Raw genomic sequence first — 12,235 nt, forward strand, 5'->3', positions numbered from 1 at the left:
ATGGGACGATACTCGGGAAGGAGCAGCAGGCTCATCTTAATGTGTGTTGTGAGCCTGCTACTCTTTATTGTGGAGATATCAGTAGCATACATTGGTAACTCCCTGGCTCTAGCTTCAGATGCTTTTGCTGTCCTTTCTCACTTCATCTCCATGATCATAGGGTTGCTCGGTGTCCGATTCAGTCATGTCAGATGGCACAAAAGGAGCACTTTTGGCTTTTCCCGGGCAGATGTATTGGGTGCCTTTGGCAATTCTGTCTTTGCTACTGCACTGATGGTCAGCATCTTTATTGAAGCCATTAAGAGGTATCTGAATCCACAAAAGACCAAAGAACCACTGTTTGTCCTCATTGTAGGAATTGCCGGTCTCTTCTTCAACATGTTCAGTTATGTTATCTTCATGGACTGTTGTTATTGTCAAGTATCCATTGCCCAAGAGGACATTGAGACAGGTAAGTAATCTATTGCAATTGCTTGACTCTCTGTATTTAGCCTCCCCTTTAATATTTCTTTATGGTGAGTAAGTAAAATATTTAAAGTTTTTTTCATTGTTTTGATGGCAATAGGCAGTAGATGTCATGTTTGAGACTGACTCTTTATGTCTATTTTGCAAAGGTATCTCCTGTTTGTTTCCTAATACATTTCTGAACTAAATGGTGTCCCAAGTAATGGATTTGCCTTTTGAAAATGTCACCAAGTAATGATATTAGGAAGACATTTTCTCCATACGTGCTCTAACGTGTTAGACTGCAGTTAAAGTACAACATCATTTCTCTGAAGACTTCAAGAAAAGTATAAGGAATAGACACAGACGATCATCTAAAAGCAAAGACAGATTTTCAAAGACAATTAGGAAATCTAGCCACATAGCTCACTAATTTCAATTGGACCTCTGTGTAATAACAATTCTTGGAAAGCTTTGGAATCTCAATCGAAGATGCACATTTTATTCATCTGTGTTGGAAGAAACTATTCCCTTCTCACCACACCTTTAGAAAGAGACCAAGAATCAAATTCAGTCCTGAGAGATACAGTGGAACTCCCATTGAGCTCAATAGGATTTGAGTTGCTTAACCCTGGTGTGGATTTTGGTCCATATCCCAAGCATAGGATACCAGTGGTCCTTTAATATCTGCAATATAAGAGAGTTCTATAATCATTTTCAAGAATTACTTTCTTATCCCTCTGCCTCTTTCCTCTTATCTCTGCTATGTTACCACTCCATACTGTTAAAATCATTCCCTCTAATTCTTTAAAAAATAGGTTAGGTTAAATTAATTGCAGTTCTGCTCTAAAAGGTGCTTTTTAGATATAGTTTATAAAAAGAATGCATTAGGGCTCCATGTCTATTTCCATATCAAATGTGACCCAGTTTATAAGAAAATGCTCTTTGCTCAAATTTAACCTGGGATACAGAAATCAAGATAGTCTAATTGCACTATTGTCAGTAAAAGAGATTCTGTTGGACAAATAAAGTCCTTGAATTATGACACTGCAAACCACCTGTCTTCATACTATACCTTCAGTAACACCTGGGCAATCTGCTGACGTCAATGGCATTCACAGCTATCACTGGCTGTAACTGTCTGGAATTTCATGAACATTTCTACTGATACACAGGAGAAATGCTTCCCCTACTATTAACTGAATTTCTTCTGCAGGGCTAACATAAGGAGTTGTAAAGGGTTTCTGTTGTATATTTTTAAATTATTAACACTAAAATGAGCAGATCTGACTGACTAGGCAAAGGCATAGACTTATTTATAGAGATGTCACTATTCACCGTTGATTTTGGGAGTAGAATAGCACTTAACAAGCCTGTCCTCTCCTCCTGTGTACACAAACACCTTTACGTGCATAAAAACTCCATAGTTTCCCTTAAATGCCCTTTCTTACACCACAATATTGCTGATTATCCAGTCTTACCATTGTTTCACCTGTGGAAACTTCCCTTACACATTCTGTGGGATTTTGCTTGTAGATCAGTATGAGAATCATAGGGTCATAGAAATAGGGCTGGAAAGGGACCTCCAGCCTGAGGCAGGATCATCCCTATCCAAACCATGCCATACAACCATAATCTCTATACAAGTCTACCCTCAGTCCTGACACAATATAGACCTAAGTCCCTAACCTGCCACAGGTAAAGCAGGGGAACCATGGCAGCCATATCTCTGTGTTGGGTTCAATATAGTTGCCTAGTTCCTAGGACTTGCCTTTTTATATATTTAGATTTATTTGTATCTGTAGTTCTGGATGAAGATATCATTAAAATTCCTATGGCCAGAAACTGTGATGTTGCACTGAATGAGACTGTACCACAAGTTATGTTTGGGCTAAATTGATTCCCATTTTAATGTTATTCTCCTCCATGTTATCTTTATTAAAAAAAAACACAAGATGGGAGAGAATAAATTGAGGCCCTTTTCAAGTCTTTTTCACCAATAAGAGGGATGCCCTTCAGGGCTGCATCTTGCAAGAAATAGAAATGTGGTGGTAGTTAGATCAGACTGTGCACAGTCAAAAGTTACACCTGTTTTTACAGTAGATCAGATTCCTCAGCTCTTTATAAGTAAAACTACCACTGAACTCGAGCCTTGGACAAATGCTGTGAGGTGAATAGCTCAGTCACTGAAAGATGTGGTTTTGGCTAATCTAAAATTATTCAGAAAACAGAGTTGAACTAGACCTGTACAGTTTAATCTGGAGAAAGTTTTCATACTATGGGCATCTTTACATGTGCTTTGGGGTGTGGGTGTGGGTGGGGCTTTAATTAGAGTGGCTGTCAGGAGCTGCTTTAATTAAAGTGCCTGCAGTCTCTTGTGTATTCAGCATCCTGTGCTTCAAAATGGCCTTGGGAGTGCTTTAACCAAACCTTGTTCAATGAGCTTTGGTTAAAGTGCCTCTACCACCAATTGAAGTGTGGGGGTGCTGAATACACGAGTGCGGAGGCTTTTGGAGCATGCTAATTTGCACGTTTTGGAACAAGTGTTGGGCATGTGTATAGGTCCCCTATATTCCCAAAATGGAGAAAGAGGTGGTCATTTCCTTCATCTTATTCCTAAATAGCCCATATTGTTATGAGTTCTGTTCTGTTGTGGGTTGCTCTGTCTCCCTAAGGGAGCTATTACACTTCACACTAATACTTAAATAGCCAATGAGCCAATAGTGGTAAGAAAATGACAAGGTGGCAATACCCCAGGTGTTAGAGAATTCTTTTGAGAAGTAGGAGATCTGAATTGTGCAGAGGAGGCTTTGAACTTGTTTCCCACCTCCTGGGGTACACTCACTTGAGCATAAAAGACAAATGTTTCAAGTACCTTATAAGATTGGGTGTACTATAGCCAAGTCTCTCAAGGCAAGAAAAATAATTTTCCCTGACTATTACCAGACCATATAGTAATCTTAGCAGCAGTTGATGTAGGATGTTTCAAACTGTTGTACCATTTTCACATGCTCAGGCAGCTCTTGGAATAGAAGAAAACTGAAGTGTGCAAAAGATGAGCAATGATCTGGAAGTTTCTATATCAATTTTCTATTTCAATAGATGGACTAGTCTGGGGGTGGGGGAGAAGATATACAGGTTTCCCTTGATTTTTTTCGGGTTCTTTATAAGCAAATTCACTCTTATGCGATGAGCATATTTAGACCCATAATCCATTATATGCGAGGTAAATTCGCTCTTATGTGATTAGCATAGATGCCCCCCACCCAAACAGGTAAGTCTGTGGGGGGAGGGGAAAGGGCTGTGTCCCCACTCATCCCAGCCCCAGCTACAGCAGCCCCGGGAGCAGCTGAAACCAGCTGCCTGCACCAGGGCACAGTGCAGCCCAGGGGCAGAGGTGAGTGGGGACAGGTGGAGCATGGTGAAACCCAGCGGCTGCAGGCACCTGGTGCCAGCCGCTTCTGGGGCCGCTGCAGCCGGGGTTGGGGTCAGTGCCACTTTGTTCCCTCTTTTTTGCCACCTTGTGTAGCCCTGGGAGCAGCACCCTTTCCTCTGCCCCTTCCCTAGTCCCAGCCTCACTCCCTCCCTCCCTTCCTCACCTCCATGGGAACTGATCCCTATTTGTTACATTGTAAAGTGGGTTTGCTTTGTGTGAATTCAATTTATGCACTGTTCTCCGGGAATGCGTGTACAGCATAAATAGAGAGAAAGCTGTGTGTGTGTGTGTGTGTGTGTGTGTGTGTGTGTGTGTGTGTGGGCACATCTACACATGCTATTAATGTGATTCAATAAACTCCAGTGTAGTTTGTGCTGGAGTTTATTGCTCTCGGGTGAAGCATTTATATGTGCACCCAAGACAGCAGCACATTGAGCTTGAGTGGCAGAGCCCTGGGTGGCAGGTGGCCTGGGGGCCAGCCTGCCTGCCTGTAGCTGCTCTACCCTGCCTCAACATGCTGTGGAGGGGCATGAAAGTGCTACTGTGCAGGGGCTCCCTACCGGGTAGCCCTGCACTGTAGCACCTCCATGCTGTAGCCAGCCCTGATCACTGTCTACATGTGCACTGTGATGAAGTAAATAACTCCGCAGTAGTATAGTATTTGTGTCGGGCAGTACTGTCATACAGTGGAGTTAATTGGTTTACTTCAGCCTAATAGTGCCACATGTGTAGATGGTGATGCTTTACTGTGGAGCTAATCAGTCAGCTCTGCAGTAAAGCACATGTGTAGACGCCCCCATATTTATCTTGAAAGATCTGGCCAGGAAACAAGCGATTTCATGTGATATGTCAAATGCATTTATGTCTAATGTCCTGACTGGAAAACGTGGTTTAGATGTGTTTTCTATATGATAGTGGAGCCATAGTAAAGGAATTGGGACAAATCGGGGAGTAAATGTAATTTTTATACTCTGCTATAAAGCAGTGGTTCCCAACTTTTTTGCTGTGACCCTAAATTGGACACCAACAGGACCTCCCAAACCGGTGCTGTGGGGCTGCTGGGAGCGGCGTGCAGCAGCGGTGGCCCAGTGGGCAGAGGAGGAAGGGAACTGCTATTGCCCCCTTTGTGCACAGTGGTCCTGCCTGCCTGCCACTGATGGGCTGCGGATGTGAGGGTGTGTGTGTGTGGGCCCTTCATGACCCTACTGAGGACCCCCCATGACCCCGATTTGGGTCGTGCCCTGAGGTTGGGAACCGATTGTTATAAAGTATGGTGTTTTGAAAGAGATTGTTTTGAACAAAGGCTAGATTGTAAATTCTTTGGAGGTAGTGACTGTAGTTCAGAACACAGTGCTTAGTACAATATGGAGCCCTGATTGTTTGTGCATTATAAATTACAAGCAAAAAAAAAAAAGATGATATAAATATGGTTTCAAAAAAATGCCAGAATTGAGGTTGCCTGTGCATATGCACAATGAGGCAGTCCTTAATTATGTAATTTCATACTATTTTTCTCCTGGAAAAATGTTATTATATGGTATTATCTTGACACCCAGATGGATCCTCAGTAGGGCTGGAACTTTTAGATTTATCTCAGCAACTTCTATCATTTGAGCTAACTGAGTAACTGATAGCAGAGTAGTAGGTTGTCCTCTAGGATACTTTGCCAGTGGGTTTAACATATATTTGCCAACAGCATGGGCGACGAGTGCCACCTTAGTCAGGGGGCGCACGTGCCCCTCCAGCAACCAGTCAGCAATCGGGGCAGTGGGGGTCCCCCTGTGGCCGAACATGCGGACTGGGAAGTGGCTTCAGTGCTCCCAGAAGTGGTTGCAGTGCTCCCGAAAGTAGTTGCAGCACTTCATCTGGTGCTCCCACTCCCCAGCTGGCACTCTCAGAGGGGCACTGGCGCTCCCGCCTGCCCCACCGACGATCACCTAAGCAGGGAGCGCGGCCTGTCAGGGAGTGCACCAGCACTCTCAGGGGGTGCACATGCACCCCCTACGCGTTGCCACGGGCCAACGGCAAGGAAATTCTGAGACTGCTTTCAACCAATCTTCCCCTCAATGTACTTGTCCCAATTTACACCTTCCTCTGCTCCCTACATCCAGCTCTTTTTCCTTTCTGCATTTGAGTCAAGCAATCCTCTCCTTCATTGTACAGTATTTGAAAGTGGAGTCTTTGACAAGTTCCCTGTTTTCATTTGGGGTTGAGGTGAGGAAGTCAGTGACAGCAGGGAACAGATCCCAGGTCTGAGGTTGCCAATAGGGAGACTTCCATAAAGTCTGCAATTAATTGCAGTTCTGCTCTAAAAGGTGCTTTTTTGAATATGACTATGAACCTTCTATTCCTCCTATGAAAACCTACCCTAATTATAAATCTTTGAAAAAATTATACTACATTCATCTACATTTAGAAATGAGACATGGTTAGTGAGTGTATTTGTTTATCTTACAAATACACTTACGAAAGAGTGAGTCTGCCCCAGATTGATAACCTGGAAAACTTTTTTTGTCAAGATGTAAGACTGCCGCATATAACAATACACAATAACCCCACATTTTGTGGTGCTTTTCACAAATAAAACTCAGAGCCCTCTCAAATGATTGGCATCATTATCCCTATGTGGCAGAGCACCTTTGGCGTTCCTCACATGGCAGGGGCTGCAGTAGGCTGGGACAAAGCCAGCAGGGAAGGCAGCCAAGTGAAGCCCCACCGAATGTCATTCAAAGAGGGGAGGTGTGTGGCGGAGCACCTTTGGGGATGCTTGCCACTTGAGGGCTCTTACAGGCTCTGAGGGGAGCCTGCTTTGGAGGAACAGCAGGGGAAACCTCCCCCAGGTACTATTTTAAGGGGGAAGGTGTGTGGCAGGGCACTGTTGGTGCCTGCCACTTCAAGACCGGAGCCAAGCAGCCAGCAGGTGCTTGATTGCGGTGGCCATTTTAGATTCCTGGCTGCCTATATAAACAGATCAGTTCCCTGCTGGCAAGGCAGGCAGTAACATTGCCTGGCTGCAAGGCTCCATAACATCCTAGAGGTAAGGCAGGAGCTGTAGGGGATGGTTTGGAGGGTCCTGGTCCTGGGAATGACTTAAAACTGCACCCTGCTGGGAGTGAGTGGCCTGGTGGGGCTCTCAGTGGCACGGGAGCCCCCAGGAATGCCAGGCCAGTTATCACCCCAGTGAAAGGTGGGTAGGGGAGACTTAACCCTAGCCCTCACCTTCGGGTGGGTCCGGTAACATCGGAGGTAGTGGGGACCAGGCATGGCTTAGACCACCTGAGCCCCATGGGGTACAAGAGCCTGAGGAGGAAGAGTGGGGGCCAGGCACAGCTGTGGCCACCTGAGCCCTGTGAGGTGCAAGACCCTGAGGAAAGGTAGTTGGGGCCAGGCATGGCTATGGCCACATGAGCCCACTAGGGAGGGAAGCCCCATGGCCCCAAGTGAGGGAGTGGTGGGGGCAGAGATAAGGAACCCTAGTGAAGGGGTGGGGGGAACCAGAGGGATGAGAGCCCAGTGTATCTATATCTATAATCTAGCGCAATGACCTGCTGCTCCAGGCGGGGAGTGAGAGTCCCCGTGATGCCCTGGAACACCAGTCATGGTGTGAGGTACCCCAGCTCCCACAACTGGGTGGGTTAACCCCTATAGGGCCAGAAGGCAGACCCAGGAGCGAGAGTGAGGCTAGAGGCTCAGAGGCCTGATGTAGAGTACCCTCGACTAAACGCTGGGGCCAGGACCAGAACAGTCAAAAGGGCCAGGGGCCCACCATGAGGGATGCCCAGAGCTGAGGGTCTGGGGTTCCGACTGGCCTTGGAGGTGAGGCCAGGGCCTGTGTGGCCAAAGGTCTGTGGGGGGGACCACGCCTGAGAGGGAAAATAGTTTCAGGGAGCTAGGCAGCCTTGAATGGAGGGATCTTAGAAGGGTCCTGATTGGAGGATTCTGGGGCCCAGTGTGGGGCTGGTGAGATTTAACATCAGTGGATGCCATCTGTGAGGTATGGGTTGCAGTGTAGGGGAGGTACGGAGCCGCAGATAGTGCCCCCTGGCATTGGGGCAAGAATGGGCAGCCTCCCGCCTTAATTAACATTGTAATTAATTAAGAACAAGGCATGGCAGATGAGTCAGGTGGGTGGTGTGCCCAAAGGCAAGTGGGGAAACTAGCACTGTGGCTAGTTGGGGAGCCCCACTTTGCCACACCCTGGTTTAGTGATGTATTCATCATGAGGATGGCACTAAGAAGCTACTAAGTGGTGCATACCCTAAGCCCTCCAATTTAAATTTATTTTTGGACAGGTGGGTGTCAAAAGTGAGGTTCACCAGAAGTAAAGTGCTCAAGTTCACAAATCAATAGTTGCACAATAGATCCTTCTATAGAATACTATTATGCATTGTGTTATTTAACCCTTATTTGCTTGCAACAGTAAGTAATGATGAACAAAGGGCCATATTCTGCTGTCAGTGGCCTCTGTACAACCCTCAAGAAGGTCATTGGGTTTGTATGTATGTAACTGAGAGCCCTATCTAGTCTGAAATGCACAGTTGCATTCACATTTATAATCACTGAGACTTATTAGTTTACTTAAGGTAATTGCAATAATAAAAATTTTAAAAAAGGATAAAAAAAAGAGATGAAAATTGAAAGCAATTTGCAATGTTTATTAGTTAACAGTTGTTGAACTGTGTATCTTGGAGGCCTGCCAAATTCTTTATTTGAAATAATATGCCAAATAACCCTCAGAAATCTCTTCTGAATTTTTTTATGCTGAAATCAGTTTAGCTAAGTTTTATGCCAATGGATAGCCACATTTTCAGCTGTATGCAAACTAGCAAAGCTTCTTTGACTCCAGTGAAGCCTCAGTGATTTGTATCAGCTTATCCTAGCCTAGAATCTTTAAGACAGGCAAGAAAAATGTTGAAGAATCACTTGTCAACATGATATCTTATAAAAATGATAATGATATTACATAAAAGTCTGTGAAATAAATTTTGTTCATTTTTTTTCTGCAAATGTTTTTGATCTCTCAACAGAAACTATTCAAATGGAAATATTTCAAGAACTTTAGTTTATGGTGAAGGGAAAGTCCTTTCATGTTGTTTTTATAAAAATTGTTTTACTTTTTCCCCACTTTTTTCTGATACAAAATGTTATTTAATGTGTGAAGGAAACCGTTCCATCAAAAACAAATTAAAATTTAATTGTTTGCACTTTGATTAAAGGTATTTTATATTAAACAAAAAAAGTTTCACTGGAAAAATTTTAGGACCTGTACAAGCAGAGAAAGCAAAGCTTACCCAAAACAGAACAGCTTAGAATAATTAAATCAGAGAAAGCAACCTCCTGACCTACCAACAGCATCATTACCCTCTATCCTTCGGTGACACAGTTCTCACTAAAGCAATAGACAGACTTTGTAAATCACATAACAATGTCTGGTGCGCATGGTAAGTAAATGAAAGCTCTCTTGGATAACTAAATGCAAGGCCATGAAAAGCTTCTTTAATCTAAGTACTGTACAGTAGGTTAGTACAGTAGATTAGAGAATCTCGAGGCTGAGGTGCTGTTTAAACTCATCACAGTTCTTTGGTTGTAGAACAATGATGCATAAAAGTTTAGTGCAAGCTCAGGGTTGACTTGAACTGTAGCTTAACAATGCTAAGTGGCAAAATTAAGGGTTTTTTGTCATACAATTCAATTGACTTTTCAATGGAGAAGTCACTGGCTGATTTTTGCATGTATGCTGGGAACCTAACAGGCATAATCGGGGGGTATAGTGGACACCACAATGCCCTGATTGGTGAGGAAAGGGAATCCCAAGTCCTCCAATCATCTTTTGCCCTTTCAGAACCCCTGGGCTAGGTCACTGCCAGCCAGCCCGTCACACAGCTGACAGGCAGCCCTTGCACTGAAGCACCCTCATGTCCCACCCAGCTGGGCAGTGTCTACATGTGCACTGCTGTAGAGTTTTTTTGGTGGTTTTTGTTTTTTACTCCACAGCAGGATAGTACTTGTAAGTACATCAGTTTAGTCAATGGTGCAGTAAACGTCTTGTATAGATGGGCTCTAGACTGCAAGAGTGGTTCATCATTCATGTCCAATCATCCTTGGTCTCTCCTGTGGGATAGTTTTAGGATTGCCGTGATGGCCAGGTACAGATGTTACACTTTTACCAGTATAAGTGATTGGAAATCAGTCTATGCCCATAACAGAAGAGAAGTTTGGTTCACACCGACTTGTTAAAAATGGTGGAACTCAGTTTAAGATATGTACCCCCCAAGGTGAAGGTGTGCTCTATTTGCTACTCATTTAAATGTCTGTATCTAGCTAAAGGGTAACAGTGGTGATTGCACTGCGGACTGCAAACTTTATTGATGCTGTACATATTTCACTCAGGACATTGAATAGCCATCAGATAATCTTGATTTTAGGCTGCCACTAACTAGAGTAGCATTCTGAGATAAAATTCACGTTCCCCTAGACCCATGGTGCAGCTTCCCAAGATGTACTGCCAATTTTGAAAGAATATTTTTGAGCAGAACTAAAAGAAAGAACAATGGGGATAGTGAACAGAGCTAGGAACAGAAAGGTATAGGTAGAATACACTGATAACAGCAGTCTTCCACAGTAGTCGGTATGTTTTGAAACACTCACTTGAAAGGATACTTAAGTTTTGTGTGCAACTAAAAAAGTGAGTTCCTCTATTATATCCACTTTTTATTTTTACATATGATTTTTCAAGCAAATTCTCTTAAATGTCTGCTTGTCTGGCATTTTACTTCTACAGTTGTTGAAAGGACATCTGCACACATTTTGATTAATGGAATTAAAAGCAATTTCAGTGTGTTGCAGTATTTGACATTACCTCTATATGTTGCTATTTTGTAACTTTTTCTCAGCTGCACTATACAATCAAAACTATTTCTGCGCGCCTTCTATGGCAATAACAATTGGCTTATTGTTCCTCTTCAAACTAATAGGGGAAAAACATTGTTATGATGTCAAATTTAGGGCATTATCATTCATTCATATTAGTACAGTGGTTTTCAACCTGTGGTCTGTGGATGCCTGGGAGCTCTGCAGACTATATCTGAGGGGTCTGTGAAATATGACTGTGATCAATCAAAAGTATGTGAATACCCACACTTACAATTCAAAGGGATCTACCTCTCCATTCGGAATTTCCAAAGGGATCTGCTGATGAAAAAGGTTGAAAACCACTGTACTAGTACAAATCGATTCTACTTGTAACTTGTTAACAAATTGGTGCTGGGCAAACTGGAAAATGTAGGCACCAAAGAGCCTCTATGTTATGTTCAGTTGTCTTGTTCATAAAACTTCTGACAATTCCTGTTTCTGGTCCGGATGCAGAAATTGCAACTATAGCCTTTCTGACAGTATTTGATCTGAAATCAGGAGCGATGAAATAATTTAAAAAATCCAAAATGAGAGCTGAACTTTTCTTTAACCTACTAAAAGGATATGGTGTTCAGTTTAAGTTTTGGGCATAGGTTTCTGTTTGTCTTTACTTTACTGGACCTAATTTGGTTAGTCACTGTAAATGCCGGATGAGTGGCTAGCACTAAGGGTGCGCTGATAGAGATTTTGGGGGCCGATATTGATAGCCAATTTTTAAGGAGGCATGTTGGCCAATACCGATCTGATTTCTGATACCAGCTGGACAGCTTGAAGAGCTGTGTGCCACTGGTAAGTCTGCTGTGGTGGAAGGGGAGGGGAAAGTAGGAGGGAAAGGTGGAGGGGGAAGGGAAATGGCATGGCGGGGAGATCAAGGCCCCCATGGTGAGGAAGGAGTGGAGTCAGGGCTGGGACAGGGGCTGGGGCAAGAGCTGCCCAGCCAGGCTGGGTGGGCGCGGGATGGAGGTGTGTCTCATCCGGGGGGTACAGGGAGAGGGGAGGGGGCAGCTCCCGCCAGTGCGCACTGCTTGCCCCAGCTCTACTCCTCCCTCACTGCAGGGGGCCTTGATCTGCACCCACACGCCCCTTCCCTTCCCTTCCCTCCCCTCTCCTCTTCTACCACTCTTCAAGCTGCCTGGCTGTGCTCCTCACTGCCTACATGCTGCGCTGTGGCTGCATGCATGCACAGGCCATTTATTAGCCAAATTATTGGCCCTTTCAGGACAACTTCCAATACAGACAGTTTTCCTTATATTGGTCCAATATCAGACCAATGTATCAGTGCACCTCTAGCTAGCACTACAATTATATTTCATCCATCTGTAATTACATTTATTCAATTAAATTACAGCATAAAATAATCTGCTAAGCCCTTAAGGAACAAGAGCAAAGATGTATGGTTCTTGCTTGAGAGAAGCTACAGTCCAAGGTTCTGATACTGCAATT

The 12,235-nt window shown here is 44.1% G+C and overlaps 1 protein-coding gene across 1 annotated transcript in view; it reads left to right on the forward strand.

The window, feature by feature from the left end:
- Window positions 1-12,235, forward strand: part of SLC30A10 (solute carrier family 30 member 10) — a 29,215-nt gene continuing 16,980 nt past the window's right edge. The window contains exon 1 of the mRNA XM_059717749.1: window positions 1-451. Coding sequence (XP_059573732.1) covers window positions 1-451 — 451 coding nt within the window. The remainder of the gene's footprint in view (window positions 452-12,235) is intronic.

Source organism: Alligator mississippiensis, chromosome 1 (assembly GCF_030867095.1).
Source record: "Alligator mississippiensis isolate rAllMis1 chromosome 1, rAllMis1, whole genome shotgun sequence".
Lineage (NCBI taxonomy): Eukaryota > Metazoa > Chordata > Crocodylia > Alligatoridae > Alligator > Alligator mississippiensis.